This window comes from Nanorana parkeri, unplaced genomic scaffold (assembly GCF_000935625.1).
Source record: "Nanorana parkeri isolate BGI_ZX_2015 unplaced genomic scaffold, ASM93562v1 scaffold2318, whole genome shotgun sequence".
NCBI lineage: Eukaryota > Metazoa > Chordata > Amphibia > Anura > Dicroglossidae > Nanorana > Nanorana parkeri.
In genome coordinates this window covers 133,516-153,797 of record NW_017308586.1, presented here as the reverse complement: position 1 = coordinate 153,797, position 20,282 = coordinate 133,516, and the positions used below count along the sequence as shown (strand labels likewise).

Here is a 20,282-nt window from a genome sequence, read left to right as displayed (position 1 = left end):
GGCCAACCAAGGCCCGGCCTTGGGGCAGCAGGGAGTAGAGGGGCAGCAGGGGCGTGGAACTGATATTTCCCGATGCCCGGGCGGGTAGTTGTTTTTTACATTTAGCTCTGCTTTTGGCAAGCAGAGCTAAATGTAAAAAACAACTACCCGCCCGGGCATCGGGAAATATCAGTTCCACGCCCCTGCTGCCCCTCTACTCCCTGCTGCCCCAAGGCCGGGCCTTGGTTGGCCTTTGTTTTTAAGTAGTTGATAAATTGAATACAGGTATGCCTGGAGGAAGCCCACTGCTCCTTAAAACGTACAGGGACAGCAACCCAAAATGCACTCTGGGGCCCCCAGCACGTCCCCACAATCAGGTTCACTGTAATCCACTAGGTCCACAGTAGACATAGACCATCTTGCAGGAACAGTAGGATAGTAGGAGTGTACATCTTGAAGCCTGTGCTATATATGTTTTTGTATCTCTAATTAATTCATGACCAGACACATTACACATACATATATATAATACAGGCAGGACTGGTGATAAAGTTTGCGGGATTATGGTGTGGGGTTGTTTTTCAGGGGTTGGGCTTGGCCCCTTAGTTCCAGTGAAGGGAACTCTTAAGGCATCAGCATACCAAGACATTTTGGACAATTTCATGCTCCCAACTTTGTGAGAACAGTTTGGGGATGGCCCCTTCCTGTTGCAACATGACTGCGCACCAGTTCACAAAGCAAGGTCCATAAAGACATGGATATGAGCGAGTTTGTGGTGGAGGAACTTGACTGGCCTGCACAGAGTCCTGACCTTAACCCAAAAGAACACCTTTGGGATGAATTAAAGCGGAGACTGCGAGCCAGGCCTTCTCGTCCATCATCAGTACCTGACCTCACAATTGCGCTTCTGGAAGAATGGTCAAATATTCCCATAGACACACTCCTAAACCTTGTGGACGCCTTACCAGAAGAGTTGAAGCTGTTATAGCGGCAAAGGGTGGGCCAACTAGATATTGAACCCTACGGACTAAGACTGGGTTGACATAAACGTTCATGAGCGTGTAAAGGCAGGTGTCCCAATACTTTTGGCAATATAGTGTATATTCTTTAAGGTAAATAAAGTGAAGTTACTGATTTTAGCAGGGCAGCAGTGTTATGAAATACATTAGTAGCTCACTAATTGGTTTCACGTTTTGCATAAAATTGCTCTTTAACTAATAGGAATATTATAACCATAAACGTTAATAAATATCATTGATTGATGGGAGAGAAAAATGTCACCTATAATGGCCAGGACATCTTTCATATTTATCAAAACGAAAATGGCTTTCATTTATCCACTCTGTTACTAAAGTTAAGAGCATGAACAGAGGTATCTATGCAGTGCTGGTAAATTTTGGGGCATTGTAGTGAGCTGACAAGGGCCCAAAGGACCCCTTTACTACTTTGCATTGTGGAGGATTTTTTTTTACTTGATAATTTCAGAACTTCTATTATTAGCACCAAAATTTCCTGCAATGTGGTAGAGCTGGTAGTGAAACTGGGCAATGCACAGCTGGCCCCAGGAGATATGTACAATCAGCAGATGACAAGACTCAGTCAATATAAAACCTAGGGGATCAGAGATAGTGCATAAAAGTGCCAGAGATTGGGGGGAGGGGGGAAATGAGGCATGCGAAGAGTAACATGTCATGCCAAAAAGTAAAGCTTGGCAAGAGCATGAGAGCAAAGTTTAAATGGAAAACAGAGGTGAAGGGAGGAAACAGACAATGGGGGGAATTTATCAATAGTGGAGCAGACAAAATATGGAGCAGCTGTGCACAGCAACCAATCAGCTTCTCTCTTTCATTTTCAAATCTTAAGTGAAGAGAGAAGCTGATTGGTAGCCATGCACAGCTGCTCTAGTTTTGATACATTCCCCCCAATGTGTTTACGAGGAACAGACAGCACACAGGATAAGAATGGGACAAATGAAGAGAGTAAAGTTGGCCATACACTGTTCTATTTTTTTAAGTTAAACCCGCGGGGTGAAAGAAAAAGTAAAACAGATTCCTCCATCAACGCTTACAAGCGTTGATGGAGGAATCTTCTGCTGTATTCACTGTATTCTGACAGCGGCTGACGGCCACTGTTAGAATATCCGAACAGAGCCAGCAGCTCATTGGCTGCCCGCTCTATTTGTTCTAAAATGTTCCTAATGGCTCCTTCTATCACCCGATTGAGGGATGGTTCATCATATGGCCACCTTGACAAGTCTGGGGAAAGAGCAAATCAGCAGCAGCTAAGGAAAAATAAAGAGCATCAGGGCGACACATTTACAGAGAGCTAAAAGGAGGAACCGGGACAGCAAGAACACTAAACCTGGCCATACACCAGTAGAATTTTTGTCACAAATTGTAATTTTTGAAACATTTGATCGATTTTCTAATGGTTAGTGGGTTCTAATCGAGATTCATTATCGATAATTGTAACGATCAACACTGAAGGAGCAGCACAAAAATGTTGATGGTTTCTTACTGGAATATATGAAATTCTAACCAAATCATGAATGTGATTAGCGTTTTGGGAAAATCGTACATATTGTAATGCGTATATTTACTAGGCACAAAAGAAACTTGTTTAATACGTCTGGGATTCCATTCAAGTAGCAGGTCTGGACACATTTTTAAGGGCTTTCAAATTAAATTAGTTTACTCAGTGGTGACAAGATTGAATGCTCTGATGAACAATTTTGAATGAAATTCTAAAAAAGTATGGCCAGATTTAGGGTTCATTCACACCAGAGGCTGTGCTAATCGTACTTTTGTTTATTTGAACTTTACATGACATTTCATTCAGTTCTACATGCAAAGTGGGGTGCAAGGCGGTTGTACCGTGTTGCATCCTGCTGCGTTGAAAAAAGTAAGGCATGCACACCACGGCGTTCCTACCACAACACGGTGGTATGAATGGGCACCATCCGTGACAAGGCAGATTGCCTTGTCTTTTGTTGGGGCTGCACTGGAAAGAACAGCCATGTCACTAACATATTACACTGTTAGAAAACAACAGGAATTGTTGGCATGCGTCAAAACTGACAATAAGCGAGAACACTGAAAATAAGCAGTCCCAAAGGACAGCATGGACAGTCAATGTTGCAAAGACATTGACTGGGAGAAAAGGGCTGCAAGACTAGACAAGCAAAGACATCAGCTCATCAGGTCTATAGGCCAATCCTTCCTTTAATTAACTAATTGAACAGGTTTAAATTCTGTAGCAACTTCAACCAAAACCAATCCAGTGTTGTATGCAAACTAATAATGGAGCTTCTATACAAAGCTACTATATGATACATATCTTTAATGAGTCACATCATGCTTAGGCTACATGGTACTTGCAGGTTGTGTCATGTTGCTGACACAACCCGAAAGTATCACATAGCCTTAGCAGTTAATATTCAACAGTTCTTTCTAGCAAGTCCTACTTTTTCTCATGCTGTATTGGCAATAAATGAAACACTCCTGGATTATCAGTTTTAGTGTACAAACAGAAAAGGACACTATACAATTGAATACCCGCATTGTGACCCAAGAAGAAACTGAACTTAGTGGTGCATGCAGACCTTATGCAATAAGAATCAACATTTTTCAGTACTGTAATTAATTTCCTAGAAATGAAACTATATTATGAAATTCACAGAAGAGTTGGTTTAAGAAAACTTTTATATCTGCACTTTTAAGACTTTAAAATGCAGCATGATGTTGGCTACAAGTTAATCTCCAGTTAAAAGCAGTTCATCTAGAATAACATAATACTTTAAGGTTCATTGTGCAGAAGAAACACGAATCCAAATTTTTCCAAGACTCTTCAGATTTTCAGACAAAAACCCAAAGAAGAGCTTTTTGCGGGCAATTGACGAACGCGCATACAGACGCGCATGCAAGAATGCAATATGCTTCTGCTGCACGTTTATGGGCGCTTTTATTGAAGTCTATGGTGCAAAAAGGTGCTGTTAACTGCCTAAAAAAGCTCATGGATCTTTTCGGGCGTTTGGCGTTTTGCTGCTCAGGTGTGAACATAGGCCATTGAAAATCATGGGATTTCTTCTGCTGGGCATTTAAAAACACTTTTCCAACATTTTGGTGTCACCCCTCCAATAGTGGCAACTGGGTGCGGACCGCACCCTCCTTGTGACACCACTGAGTCAAACCCTGTTCAATTTCCTTCATTTTTCTTGTGGTTGCATTGTGTGCAAGAAAGTAAGGTTCAAAGCTTTTCTTTTTTAAATAATTTCCTAATTCTGCGGGTTCTACCCTTATATCCCTGCACATACATTTTAAAGCCTTCTTGATCATTGTAGGACCCCTGAAACCCACAGGATTCTAAGGAAGTCAAGGGCTGGACTTCCCAATTCTGCCTGCTGAACCAATGACTATTGGGTATTGAGGGCACTGATTAAGAATCAATAGTTAACTGTGGGAAACAGGAAAGTAACTTGCACATCAGAATCACCTGGTTTCCAGGGTCACATGGCACTTGAGAAGACATTTAAAAGTAGGCACAGACATGCTTAAAGTGTATTTCCACTTTTGGAGACAAAATTGAGAAAGCCCCTCTATATGTTTGTTATCTGTTCCCATTCACACGGCATATTTAACATTATTTGTTTAAAATTCTTGCCTTTTAAATATCTCTATTTACCAGGCCTTTGCATACTCCCATTGGCGGAAATACCAGGGTCACATCGGTTGCAATTGCGACCGGGCCCTGGCGTTCCGCCTGCTGGGGGGGGGGCCCAGCGAGGAAGAAGAGGGCCCCCCCATGGATCGGCAAGTTGTCCGTGTACACAGACACCGGTGTCCGTGAATGGTGCTTGCAGGATCCGCCGCGGCCGTACATTACATGTGAAATTAGTTGGTACGGTCCCGGCCCTGACCCCCCTCTACAATTGTGGTATTTTGGTACCTTCCTGTTCACGTGCAGGAAGGGTTTTTGTTTCCCTTTTTGGGGGCGGAGCATTGTCTGGGGGGGGGAACAGCAGCAGATGTGTCTGGGGGGGAACAGCAGCAGATGTGTCTTGGTCAGTGGCAGAACTACCAGGGTCACAGAGGTCGCGGCTGCGACCAGGCTCTGGAGTTCCGCCATTTGGAGGGGGACTAGGACAGGAGGAAGGGGCCCCTGGTAACTGCTGATTACCAGGATATTTATTATCCCGGTAACCACTAATGTCAGTCCCTGGACCTCTTCCTCCTGTCCAGGGCCCTACATGCTTCACGCTGCTCCCCTCACCTTGTTCCGGGCGCAGCGTGAAGTATCCAGCCGACACAGCAGCCAATGAGTGGGAAGCAGTGTTATCTCCGCCCCCTCATCACACAGAACGCTGTGTATACACGGCCGGCCGGGAGCTTCCTGGATGTAACTGGGTGTGTATACACATCCTGTTACTTGCGCCCTCCCAGGCGTGCGGTGCGCGCGAGCGGGAAATGCCCTTTATTTGAAAACAGGCAGCGATGCCCGTTACTATGCAAGCGATCCGCTGGCTATAGAGCCGGCGGATCGATTGTATGAGGTCCCGTAACGTGCGCCCCCCTCCGCGGCTCCCCTCCTCCCGCTGTCAAGCTGGTCCCAGGCTCCGGTGTGAGCCTGGGACCAGCATACTGCCTCTGTCACAGAGACCCCTGATGTCTCCATAAAGAGGACCTGTCACCTCTTTTGCTATCACATAGAGGGGTTTCTTAGCCCCCTCTGTGATATCAATAAAGTTAAGTGAAAAAAAAGGAAAAAAATTTAAAGTTTCCCCCCAAGTTACACATAAAAAAGTATAATTTTTTTTTTTTTAAAGTCCCCACCCCTACATACACGCATGTGCACATGTTACATATGGCCGCAAACGTTGCAGTGAGAGCAATAATTCTAGGTCCATCAATCACTGATGCTAAACTGACACTAAACTGAGGTAAGCGGTAAAAGCTTTTAAAGCGCCGCCTATGGCCAATTTTAGGTATGCTAGTTTTTTGCGAGTGCGCGCAATTTTTAAGCTTGACATGTTTGGTGTCTATTTACCCGACGTGATCCCGTCTTTTATATTTTACCAAAAAAGTGGGTAATATTAGTTGTTTTATACCATAATGTAAAAAAAACTTTTTTTTTTCAAAATATTTCAGTAATTTCTCCGGAATATAGTAAAAAATAAAACCCCCAGTGGTGATTAAATACCACCATAAGAAAGCTCTATCTGTCCCCAAATCCCTCCACTCTCAATTTCAGAAACAGCAAACTCGGACTGTCCTAATGGAAAGACTCAGGACATATTGAGCGTCTCCTCATTACCATCCGAGGTCTTCAGAACTTTAACCCTTTGTTAAGGTGCCCATACACTGCACGATTCGCGAACGAGAATCGCGGGAAATCAGTGTGAATGAAGACGTGCGACCGTTTCTACTGTACGGTCGCACGTCTTTTGTCTAAGGAGCATGCTAGAAAACCAGCCGAGAATCGTACGATTTTCGGGTGGTTTTTAGCATGATCGCATGATCAATGTCGCACGGGCCGGTGTGCGCACGTGCACACTGCCCGTTCAGCATTGCGGTCATCGGAAGCCCGGTCTTGCAATGATCGCAAGTACGATCGTTTTTTTAATTACTTTACAACCATCGCAAGACTAGTTAGCACAATAAACATCTAGAAAAAGGTAAGCTGCAATATTTTAATTAATTTTTTTTAAGTTATACTATGTGAATGGGAACATGGAACAAATATAAAGTAGGTGCAATCTGGCTGCAAAAGTGGAATTACACTTTAAACTTTACACTATTTTTAAATTAAAAGGGGTTTATTTAAAAACAAAAAAGATACAATACAAAAAGATGAACTTGAAGGGAAACTCCCCACAAACAGCTAAATGCATATAGTAAAATACATGTTTCCTGTTTTACCTGACAAATGATTTGTAATTCAGTCAAATCAATCTTGTAATTTACACACTTTCCATCCTACATAGCTAGACAAGTGAGTAAGCAATTTATCTTTCTTTTTTTTTTTTTTTTTTAGCAATGCAGCTCTCCTTCTTGTGCCACCACTTCAAACAGACAATAATCATCATCATGATCTCTGTCCAGTGAACATAAACTATGGTAAGTTTACCCAAAAAGCAGTAATGTTAGACCAGGAAGAAGCCTCTTAATTTGCAAAGGTGTGTTTCACAAGAATGGCTGGCCAAAATTACAAATCCTTTGGCAGGAAAAACAGCAAACACATATGTATTTCAACCATGTACTTAGCTTCTTGCCTAGTGTTCCACTTTCATACATGGAACTGATTAACACAGTACTAAATAATATGTGTCAGCTAACAAGATACACATACAATATACAAGACACATAAAATGCAAATACCAATAACATTACAAACTGTAGCAAAACATAGAACTTATCTTTAGGGCAAAGGTTATGCCATGTTCTGCAACATTCTAAGCCAGCTCAGATGTTATCAGTGCACTTGTACAATAGATAGTATTACACCACCCTTGTGATGTTTCTTGAAGGGTCATAGTCACAAGTTAGTTTACCTTACTATAAAGGAAATAATGAGGTTACCAGCACACCAAGGCTCTTTTTATCAATCCATCCTTTATTGACGTCTAGATAAACGTGCTGTCACAAGTAATTGCAATGTTTCGGAACCATATATGGTCCTTTCTTCAGGCAAAACAAAGTGACGTCACGTTGTTTTGCTTGATGAAGGGACCATACGTGGTTCAAAAACATTTCGATTAGTAGTGACACCATGTTTATCTAAATGTCAATAAAGGACGGATTGATAAAGTGGACCTTGGCGGTCTGGTAACCTCATTACTTCCTCTGTTTGTGCGGCGCCATCCGCTAGCCATTTGAGAATCTGTACCCACTGAAGTTGCAGGCAGTAATAGGTCGGTCTGGAGTCTGATGGGGCATCTTCAACATTTTATTATAATAAATTCTAGCATATTGTCACATACATTTAGGAATTAGAATAGATAGAGGCACAGGACACTCGTGGGACCAAGACCTACAGATTAGCATATTGTCATGCAACTGCCAACAGTTCTAGATTTTGCTGGACTGTGAAGCATTTTTAAAAAAATCCCAGGGATGATCCTGATGTGCCCAATTAAAGTGAAGCAAGAGCCCTGCCTCTGGATTGCAGTTATGGGGAGTGAGCTCCACCTTTCTTCTAGTAATGAATGAATGATGTCACACTAGTGGGCCACGTTCCAGAAGAAGCGCCCTGCTGCTTGATTACAGCAGGGTGCTATTTCACAAACTCCACCCACTGGTGTGACATCATTCATTCTATTTTTAGGGGAGAGGAGGACTCTTGCCTCCTGAATTCTGCCTACATAATGGCACTATGTAGGCAGATCACTGGCTATGTTTTAGGGAGGAGCAGTGCCAGGTTACAGAGGGTCAGTGCCAGATTAAGGAGGAGGCAATGCCAGATTAGGGAGGAGGCAGTCCAGATTAAGGAGGGCACAGTGCCAGATAAGGGAGGGGCAGTGTGCTGCAATGGAATGGAAGTGGGTTGGGGTGCCATTAAAAATTGTGCCACAGCACACTAACGCACATCAATACACGCATTTCCACAGTGCAGTGTTATGAATGGGCCCTTATGCTCACCTGCCCATACCCCTCAATTTACCAACCAGGCAGTTTGTTATGCATATTAATGGAATTCCCCGTTCACTTCTCTGGACAGGAATTCCCTTCTCCACTCTCTGGACACATAATAGCTAGCCTCTCTATAGGATGTGCATGTACAGATGAAAAAACTCCCAAACAAGAGACTTTTCAGCTGTGGATCTCAGAGGAGTGTGGATAGGTGAATATAAGGCGCCATTAGGAGTATTGAGTTGCGGTAACCTGTGAGTCGTGACCCAAAAGTGGGTCGTGACCCCGTGTTCAGTGGGTCGCCGTGTGCCTTCCACTTTTCTAGATGAGAGGCTCCTCTGCCTCCCTCTAGCGCAGCACTGTCAGTTCTTGGGTCAAGCAGCCATTTAAAATATGCTGCCTGGTGCCAGGTGTCAGCTTGAGGTGGGGTGGGCTGGGGCTATCCATCCATACATGCATTGCTTACAGATCCCTAACATGTCATGTAGAGGTGTCTGGACCGGAATTATATCACATTCTGGCCCCCGGAACCTCTACAGGGCAAGCAAGGAGTAGGACAACAATACAGATATGGATGGAGCTCTGTCACAGCACAGACCACACTGGACCAGGGATGTGCGGTCAGGGGAGGCAGGTGAGGCGGAGCCCCACCCCCTGCCTCCTTTTTCTCCATGCAGATCGGCATTTAACAGGTTACACAGCAGGGAAATCCTCCCCGCTGTGTAACCTGTCATGGATGTGGGGGTGGAGCTTCAGGGGCGGGGCTGGGGAATGCCTCACCCGGAGCAAGAGGTACCGCACGTCACTGCACTGGACCCCAGGCTGAGGATTCACTCTAGTTCCAGTAAGGTAGGGAGACTGGGTGGATCTTAAAACAAAGAACAAAATACTTTTCAAAAAAAATTTGGATTGTGTATGTGTGTTTGAGAAAGTGTGTGAGACGTGTGATTATCGCACTGTACCACGCAAACACACCTACTATGCATTCTGGTGTGGGAGGTGCATTGTGTTGCCATTCATTTGAATGGCACCCCAAACGTACCTCCCGCCCACAGTTCAATTACCCTCACTGGAATACACGCTACAGCAATGCCATGCATTCCAATGCAATGCGACTTGGGTCGCAACTTAACGACCAAGGGCAAATTTGGGTCATGAGGTTACACAGGTTGAGAACCACTGGTTTAGCACACAATACCACCACATGTGGCAATGCTTGTGTCTAAGTGCAATGTGTTGTGATGCACTTCATTGTGAATGGCACCCCAATGCAGTATACAGCAGCAAGCATGAGCAGCAAGCTGTGCTATATTTTATATTCCTACTGGCACTCTGTATGTTGTGCTTTTTGTTATACTCCTGGCCTCTGCATTCTATAAACTATGTGGTGATTTATACACTACATGCTCTTAAACTGTGTTATACATTACATATTTCTGACAATGGTGTATATTGTATCAACAGTTTCTGTTTGTTAACATTTTGCACATTTATATATTTTAGCCGTGTATTTAGCAGCTGTTTGTTTGTAGTTGTGCTTTAACGGTTACAATAAAACACACTAACTAGCTTTAAACTATATCAAATTTTGAATAGCACAAAGAAGGGTTAGCACCACTGCCAGATTTGTATTGCTCTCTGAGGAGATTCACTCTTTCTTTAAAAGTGAGGGAAAATCATAAATTTTTAACTATCACTAGAACAGTAATAGGGGGGAAACCTTCCAGTGGGGATTTTTGTTAAGGTGACAACTGTCTGACTTTAGAGAGGTTTCCTCTTACTTTCCTTTGTGTCTGTTGATCAGTAAGTGAAGGAAAGTCTATCCAATGGAACATAGGTTTTGGCTTTAGACAAGCTTTAATGCTGAAGGAAAACATTTGCAGAAACGGTCCTTTATGGTTCAAAGTCTTTAATTTACAGGAACAGGTTTAGAGGTAGAACAGAATAGTAGTGAAATATGCACCAGGCACCACTCAAAGCTAACACTTAGCCACAATGCTTCATACAGACTTGGCAACACAGTTTACACATAGATTACATTTTAAATCTGCGCTTATGGGTATTCCTAAAGTAACTAAATAAATAAAATAAATATATAAATCAAAAGCTGCTGTACTATAGACAACCTGTTCCAGCTATAGGTGTTAATGGATGTACAGTGCTAGGGGCACGGATAGCAATAAATTGGGTGGGTCTGTTCTAAGAGTGATCTGGTTAATCAATGTCAGCCCTTTGTGTGTAAATTACAAATTCATAAATAGTGAATAAATAAATAACTTATTGCCACTATATGACAAAAATGTGCAAACAGTACAAAAACTTGCAAAATGTGCAAAAAATCTCTGTGCATGAATGTATAATCAAACCATCCAAAAGCAATTACTTTACATCATAAAAGTGAATTGATTATCTAATAAGGGATAGGAACATAACCCTTAGACTTTGATATCAAATATAATGTGATCAGTCCATAGTCCATAATCCATATGTGAAAACAAATTAATAATGTGAAAAGTATCTCCAATAGGTGCAAATAGAATAAAGTCCCAAAAGTGCTTGATGAACTTTCCAAAGATTGTGTTAGTGCCACACATACACCCCCTCAAGAGTATGGACTGATCACATTATATTTGATATCAAAGTCTAAGGGTTATGTTCCTATACCTTATTAGATAATCAATTCACTTTTATGATGTAAAGTAATTGCTTTTGGATGGTTTGAACATTCATTAACAGTTTACACATACAAACAAGGGGGTCCTGGCCTCTCTTAGTTGTCAGTTTCACAGAACCTGCTTCACATAAGTCCTTGCCTTGCTCCATCGACCATGGGATTGTCACAACAACTCTCCTTGCATTTCACATACTGTTTATTTGCATGCAACTAAGTATACTTTAGGCCAACAGGAGCTTTCCCAGCTGATGCACAAGCTGCTCACACTACTCTTACTGTCAAGTCCATGCATACCATGCCAATGGGACCAATAGCAACTCCAGAGGCACTGTTCATGACACCACGGAACCCTCCCCAACTACTGTGGGCACATGTTGGTTGCATTCCACAGGAGGCAGATATTGGGGCTACTCCTTAAATTTGGTGGAGCACTCTTTCAAGTCCTACCTATGTGCCAATATTGACCGATTACTTAAGGTATTACTTAATCTGCTGTATTATTTGCACATACATGGGTAGATTTATGAAGGGTGTGATGGATTACCCTACTGGAAAGTTCATCTTTTGCCTTTGAATAATTAAAGTTTTGCCAATAATATTAAACATAAATCATTTCAAGGGTGGCCACAAATAATCAAATATCGCCTTGAAAATGATTGATGTGGGATTATCTGTAGAGCAATGTGTTTTGAAATGATTGTTAGCCAACCAATGATAGTGATGCACACAGGAGGATCAGAGCTTGCTCGCAACATGAAGATAAAATAAACTGGAAGATCTCTATGCATGATAGTGAGCTCCACTGACAGCGAAAGGTTTTTGTTATTACCCTTTAGGATAGACATGCCAACTGCTGTTTAAGTGCTTTTTCCACTCTTACTTTGAGGCCCTCGGTAGTTTAATAATTGAATTAAGGCTTTAGCTGCTCACCAGTTTATAAAGGGCACAACTCTTACATCTTACATAGGCAAGCAATACTACTTTGTAATTAGATAATTATTGACCCCTCATCTCTTCCCTATAACTGATGTAAAAATAAAAAATAATCTTTTTTCTTAATTTCATTATTAATCATGACGGTGATCAGACATGTGAAGTGTATGTGTTTGTATGTGTACACAGAGGAAATCCAAGAAAAAAAAAGCAATTCCACTTGGTCATGTGATACATAATCAGGATTTACAGTGTCTATAAAGGTCATATGAACATTAGATAATTATTGTTGCCCGATCCTGCCAGTTTTGGTAGAATTGGGTGATAACTGTAATGTCACCTTCAGTCTTAAGCAGGCAGCTCACCAGATGGCAAATCCATGGAGAAAGGTTCATTGGCTGAATTGGATTTTATGGTCTATAATAATCTGAATTAACACTGGCTGGAAGTTTAGCTGGGCACATTAACATGTTTGCTTGTGCAATACAAGCATCCACTTCTACAACCTAATCTACCAGCCAAGACTACTAATATCTTTGTAGTATGTGATTAAACTCTTGTTTACAGATGTCTCATATCTAACACTGTTGAAATCACTGTTACGAGAATTCACTTTCATGCTACTGTAGCCCCTATCACCCTTTGTGAGGTGGCTACTAGAAATTTAGTGATTGCCAGAGCTGTAGTCAGTCTAGCTCAATTATAGTTGGGATTCATCTTGGTAATTCCAGGTGTCCTGGCCTTGATTGTAGCTACTTGGGTGGAGTGTGACTCTGCTGCAGTATACAACACTAAATGAGGGACACTGTGAGTGTGTGTACAATTCACCAGCCAAACACTGGGGCTCTCTCAACCAGTTTTGCATGCTGGGACAGTGCTTATATACTTGAGGGAATTGCCATGTGCTCAGTCTAATTCTAGTCGGGCTCCAGCCATGGATTAGTCCAGGTTGAGGTGTTGTCCAGCCTGCCCCCAGGCTAGGCCTGAGGCCTGGGGGTGGGGATGCTTGAGTGCGGTAAGTGTTTAGCTCGGCCTCAAGCTTGGAGGAGACCTTTGCTTCTGGATGAGGAGGAGAACCAATGAAACTGATGGCTGCTGGAGGTGCCCGAAACATAGTGGACTTCAGGAGCAAGTCTAGTGTCTCTCTTATGGGAGATTTGTGCCTATCCCTGCTCATCTGTTTTTTTCAAATACCTATTCAACTGTGCTACAAATGGATATACACTGAATTACTAAAAGGGACTGGTGAGTCTGCAGTCTGTTCTACCCTGGAAGTCTAGAATCCCATACCCTCTCTCCCAGAGTGAATATGTTTAATAAACGTTCTTCAGCATTACACTTTTGGCCTGGACGTCAGTTCTGTGGGCACTAGAAGAGGGAGGATAATGCTAATGGTGCAGCTAAATACCAAAACCGCTAAACAAACTAGTAATGACCCGGGTTTTTCTGGCGGCTCCTTCGGGGGTGAGCCCTACACTACTAAATGATTACAATTCACAGATCAATTGTTCAGATGGTGATAAATAGGCAGCTATCTCCCAGAAAAAAACAGGTGGGAGATAAATACCCCTTCTTGTAAGAGTGCTAGGACCCACCTCAATCTTTGCCCAGTGCTGAGGCAGTGCATATGTGGCATTTGTGATCCTTCACTCTTACCCCTGTTCATATGGGGTATGTTGCCCCATTTTTGATGAGCCTGTAGCTGTGGGAAGAAGTGTGCAGGCAAATCATGTAAGTCTATCGAGACACAGGAGCTGTTTGCCCTCACAAGCTGCTTCCTGCAGCTCCAAGTTTTGACAGCCCCAACACAGACTGCGTGTGGACCTGGGTCCATCATGTAAGCATCTGAGGCTGTACACGATCTGTGTGCAGCTGTCAAAACTTGAAGCTGCTAGTATGAACTCGTGTGTCTCCATAGACTTACATGAGTTTGCCCGCAGCTCCGGGTGCATCAAAAAACAGCCCTTCACACTGTACGAGGCAACATGCCCCAAGGCACTGATGCCTTAGGGGAGCAATGGATCAGGCCACATCAGGAAGGTGAATTTACAAATCAGAAAATCTCCCTGTATGATAACAAGCACCTCTGGCGATCAGTCAAGCTTTCTATTGCTTTTGAATAAAGCTGGCCATATAATTGTAGGTTTTTTCTCATTCAGTTCCATGCACTAAAGGAGAAAAAATGCTCAATCGCCCCATCCACACACAATAAACTTACTGCAGTTGTGGTCCATGCTGTAAAGCCACCTGGCATACATAGATCTTCCTTCTAATTGCCAAAATGTTGGCTGAATCGACTCTGACGGTACCCCTCCTTTTAACAAAAGTTGTTTTTTCGATCGACTTTTGGTAAAGGAGCCAGGCTGTAAATTGTAAGCTGAACAGTGACTAGAACCAACCAGTCACAGTTCGGGTATTCTACCAGCAGCACACCAGCCTCTGTCAGACTACAATAACCAGCAGGGAACATTCCCCATTCATGTATGTTGAACGAGAAAAAAAAACTACAGGTGTATGGTCAGCTTAAAGTACCCATTTGCCCTAGTCTTCAATTTGTTAGTTCTAGGTGTACTAAAACAAATGGGTAAACTGTCTCTTTCAGCCTCTCTACCCCCACCCTCGGTGTGCCTAGTGTGATTATGACCTTTACTATGATACCATGGTTTGCTAAATGTCTAGGAGGGGGTAGCACCAGAGTGTTGGCCTTGGTGATCAAGAAGAAATTCTGGCCCTGGTGTTGCCCGTAGCCAAGTAATAAAAGAGAGAAGCTGATTGCCTAAAGTTGGAAACAGAGCAGTTTCTTCTTTCAGACACTTTCAATTGGCAGATCCCTTGTTTCCAGGGAAAGTACTTTTCCAAAACAATGATCTAGGTTATTGTTTTAACACTGACCATGCAAATGCATTTAAAAAACAGTGTCAAAAGCATATTATTACATCAAGGATGTTGTCTCCACTGTAAATAATTAAGCTAATGTAATAAAACATATATTAGCAGGTTCCAACTAAAGTGACTTCTCATTGTTTTAAAACAGGTATCATCTACAGGATAAGTGCACTCTAAACCAAAGTTCACTCATTGTTTTTGTCCCCCTTCCCTGACCTGACAGATCCCCTCCACAAATGCATACTTACAACGATTCAGGGCCTGCTGCCTCTAGGGATTATTTACATCCCAAGCTGCAAGTCTTTTCTCTCTCCTGGCTTCCATGGGGCTTGTGAACCTTCATCTCCTGGCCAGGAGACGAACTTGTAGTCTTCTATGGGGCTTTACTGCGCAGGTGCAGCCAGCAGAGACGTGTGGATGAAAACAAACACGGAAGGTGTCAGAGCTCGGTGGGTATGCATCTGTGAAGATAAAGGGTGGGATCTATAGGGTCAGGGTAGTGGGGGGAAAGAATAAGCAAACTTTGTCTGAAATTGTGCCTATTTTCAAAGCTTGTTTCATAACAAAATGAGATGGTAGAATTTGCAGACCCATAACAAGAAATAAAGTAATTAAACAGAATAATGAGGTAATAAATAAAAGCTAACGCTAGCCATACACATCTGAACAAGAGAATTCTCTTGATTCCCCATCAGCTGCTGCATGAATACCCGAACAGTGACGGCATTTAATTGGTTGCTGTTCAGCCGAGAATTTACTACGCGTCTCTTTGATTTTTCCTTTGATTTTGGTGGAGCCAGGTGGTGCCAACAAGGCTACCCACAACTTCGAATTCTGGGCGATTCAGCAGGAATCAACAGAAATTTGATCTGGGTATGGCTATCTTTATGCAGTCCAAGAAAAAGAATCATAAAGCTAAACTAAAAATAATCAGACATAGCTGAAATGCCCTTGAAATGTCCCCCGACACCCTCATTTACAATGCAGCACTTCTGGTATTACATTGTATGTAATGGCGTCAGAGTCCCTATTAACAATAGCCATCATAAACACTTGCTTAGTTTGCCCAAATTTGAGAAATCAACAGTGACTTCCAAAATGTTATTAGTATGTTAAATCTTAAATGAGATCATAGTGATTGGGTTTACTACAGACCTGGTCATTTTACAGCCCACAAGCCACATCCGGCCCTTTGGCTGTCTCTGTCCGGTCCGATCGCCAACCTGCACTCTGTTATGGCTGGCTGACATTGGATGCGCCGACCTCCAAGGCCATAGCCCAGCGCAGGCCCCCTCCTCTTTAGCCGTTGGTTGCTAGGACCACTGGCATCCTAGCAATCAATGACATCAGGTGTCCTCGCAGTTATTGGTTGGTAGGAGCGCCGAGCAGTCCTAGCAACCAGTGATGTCATATGTGTTCCCCGCCCACAGCTTTACAGGAGGACGCAAGAACATCTTCTACAGAGCAGCCTGCTCCACCTCCTGGCCTACTAATAAGGTATGTGGGGACAATAATATAAAGGGGCACTCTAACGGCGACCCGGACAACTATTAATTAGTTGTCCCCATCAGGGTGCCCCCTTACATTGGTTGTCCCCATCAGAGTGCCCCAGTACATTATGAAAATAAGAGGGCACTCTAATGGGGACAATCAATTTAAGGGGACACTCTGATGTGTACAACTAATAGTCGTTCTCTTCGGATTGCCCCCTTACATTAGTTACCCCATCAGAGTGCCCTCTTACATTAATTACGAAAGTGGGAGGTGCACTCCGATGGGAACAACAAATGTAAGGGGGCACTCTGATGAGGAAAACTAATTATTAGTTGCAGCCATCGTAGTGCCCCCTACATTAGTTGCCCCCATCAGAATGCCCTTACAATAATTGCAAAAGTGGGGGGGGGGGGCACTCTAAAGCGAACAACCAATGTAAGAGGGCACTCTGATGGGGACAAATAATTGTTAGTTGCATCCATCAGAGATCCCCCTATCGGATAATTTATCAGTTTCTGCATGCACGTGTTTACGCATGCACCTGCACAGAAATGCGTTGGCCCTCCACAACAGTTCCAGTTTCTCATGTGGCCTCTTGAGAAAATGAATTGCCCACTCCTGTTTTACTATAAAGAGAGAGATCAGCAGATGACGTATTTTAGAAGTATCAATATGATGTGCTATGAAACTTTCTCAGACAGAGACATTCCTGCTGACAGCACAGTTTTTTTCCAAAGATGCCGGTGAGCTGTGATGCAGCAAGTGCAATGTGTCCACATACTGCCAGCCTGTCACCACCAGACACCACCCAAGCCTCTGGCTGACCTCATTAGACGCGCACTGTGCACATCCCTATCAACAGTGACCTGAGTAGGCGGAGTCAGGGCTGCTGACCTTCAGGGGAGGAGCCAATCCCTTTCACGTTCTACCTTAGAAGGCGGTCTCTGAGTCAGCTCACTTTCCTCCGCTTCCTTCTGGTCCTTTTGACCTTCTTGGGCGTGGCTTATCGATGTTCTGGCTTGCGGCACATCCTGCCTCGTCCAGCTATTGGCTGTGATCGGTCGAAGGGGCGGCACTGTGCCTCGAACCGGAAGCGCCTCTTGCTCCAGCTGGTTGTCATTTCTCTGTGTGCTCGGTCCAGACTAGAAGGACGGGGAGGAGCAGCGGAGACGGACACGGATCTAAGAGAGATATACACAGAGGGATCGCTATCTCCCCCTCCCCCGGAGACCGACACATAAGACCCTCTCTTCCTCCCATACCCCCACCCTGTCACCGACACAGAGAATCCTGTCCTCTCCCCCCTCCCTCAGCACCCTGACACACACTGGGCTGTCACCGGGGCCGCACTCATCACCCAGCCATAGGCTGTAATGTCACTCTGAGGGGAGCTGCTTCTGCTGCGCCAGGGACACTGACGTTCTTCTAATCCACTGAGGCAGCACCTAGCCACAGAGATCCGCAGAAAACAGCTGCTGTCACTGAAAGGCTGGCTTCATGAGGTAATTATTGCCTAGGCTGCCCTGTTTTCACTGTGATCTGCTTTGATCCTGGTCACCATTTTATATATCAATGTGCTTCTCTATATCTGTGTGTGTGTGTATAGAAGATGCATTATAGTGTTCATTTCATGTACAGAGAAAAAAAAATGAGACGTCATCTTATTTTCCTCTCTCTCCCTTTTTTTTTTTTCCTTTTCTTCCTTCTCCCTTGGATGATGGGCGAGCCAGGGTATTGAGAGGAAGACGACGTACAGCCAGCCGCAGCAACCAAGACAAGATCTCATTGAGCCCCTTTATATTCTGCCTTGTTACCTTTTAGCGGTGTGCGAGATTAAAAAAAAAAAAAAAAGAGAGTCTCTCCATGACAGAAAAATCCCTATTGATCTCTGAGCTGCACTTAATGGATTGAAGCTGGGGGTGAGGCACAAGGCAGCCCAGGCACAACCCAGTTTCCTATAAACCAAAGATATTTTGGTAGATTTCACTCCTTCCCTTTCTGAAGGAGCCACGTTAATCTGTGGCAAATGTCTGAAAAGGATTATTGTTAGAAGGGGCAGATTCCATCGTTTTTTTTCACGTTTGTCACAACCATTATTCTGTGTTGCAAGAGGTGTTTAGGGACGATCGGATCCGGAGACGTTCGAACATTAAGCAGATTTTCGGCCTCCAGGGAGGAGAGAGAGAGAAGAGAAAAAGAAAAATATATTTTTTGTTTTGAAAATTTGTTATAAATGGGGGATTACGGGTTTGGAGTGCTGGTGCAAAATAACACTGGGAATAAATCGGCTTTTCCGGTCAGGTTTCATCCACATCTGCAGCCTCCTCACCACCATCAAAACACTACCCCGAGCCCTGCTGCTTTTATAAATAACACCGTTGCCAATGGCAGTAATGCTGGCTCAGCTTGGCTTTTTCCTGCTCCAGCTGCCCATAACATTCAGGATGAGATTCTGGGGTCGGAGAAAATCAAATCCCAACAACAGGAACAGCAAGAGTCTTTAGAAAAACAGCAGCATTCCCCCAACCAAAGCCAGGAAGGAGGAATCCTACCTGACTCAGAAAAGGGGAAATCGGATGAAAATCAAGGCGACAGCTCACCCGAAAATGGCAAGGAGAAGATCCGAATTGAATCTCCTGTGTTGACAGGGTTTGATTACCAAGAAGCATCAGGGCTTGGGTCTTCAAATCAGACCCTGACATCCTCTGCATCCCCTCTCACTGGTTTCAGCAACTGGTCAGCTGCTATCGCCCCATCTTCTAACACTATTATTAACGAAGATGCGAGTTTCTTTCACCAGGGAGGGGTCACTGCTGCTTCAGCAAATAATGGTGCTTTGCTGTTCCAAAATTTCCCTCACCACGTGAGCCCTAGTTTCGGGGGTAGCTTTTCTCCACAGATTGGACCCATGTCCCAACATCACCCCCATCATCCCCATTTTCAGCATCACCACAACCAACATCAACAGCAAAGGAGGTCCCCTGCGAGTCCACATCCACCCCCGTTCCCTCATAGAAATGCTGCTTTTAACCAACTGCCCCATTTGGCCAATAATCTCAATAAGCCTCCCTCTCCATGGAGCAGCTACCAAAGCCCATCGCCCACACCATCTTCTTCATGGAGCCCAGGCGGTAGTGGATATGGAGGTTGGGGTGGGTCCCAAGGTAGGGACCACCGCAGAGGACTCAATGGCGGAATAACACCTTTGAATTCCATCTCTCCTCTGAAGAAGAATTTCGGGAATAATCACATACAGTTGCAGAAGTACGCCAGGTCCAATTCTGCCTTTGCACAGAAATCTTGGATGGAAGAGAGCTTGAACAGATCCGACAACATATTCCCATTTGCTGTAAGTATATTTATATATGTAGTGTGCCTGGGTGTTTATTGACCTGTGCAAAATCAAATGCTGAAGGAAATGGGAGGTGGGGATTTCAACATGACCCTTCACCCATTACACTTCGGGAGCATCAAGCAGTGTTGTGTATGCAGCTAGCACTAAAATACTTGTATTAGCTTTGTTTAGGAGTGTATTGTGCAAATATTTGCTTAATTAAATATGAACCAACCTTTTGTTTTGGAGGAGATTGTTACAGCATATTACAAAGAAATGAATGATAGGCCTCAAACACAAGTAGGCTTAACGGATACCTGAAATCCTAGTTTAAATTTCCTATTCTGCCCCCTTCCCC

At 43.7% G+C, this 20,282-nt stretch overlaps 1 protein-coding gene across 2 annotated transcripts in view; it reads left to right on the top strand.

The window, feature by feature from the left end:
• Positions 1-17,715: 17,715 nt before the first annotated feature.
• CPEB4 (cytoplasmic polyadenylation element binding protein 4) overlaps positions 17,716-20,282 on the top strand; it is an 80,590-nt gene continuing 78,023 nt past the window's right edge. For both annotated transcript variants that reach the window (XM_018573288.1, XM_018573287.1), the window contains exons 1-2: positions 17,716-18,092; positions 18,321-19,939. In XM_018573288.1, coding sequence (XP_018428790.1) covers positions 18,824-19,939 — 1,116 coding nt within the window. In that variant the 5' untranslated portion in view covers positions 17,716-18,092; positions 18,321-18,823. The remainder of the gene's footprint in view (positions 18,093-18,320; positions 19,940-20,282) is intronic.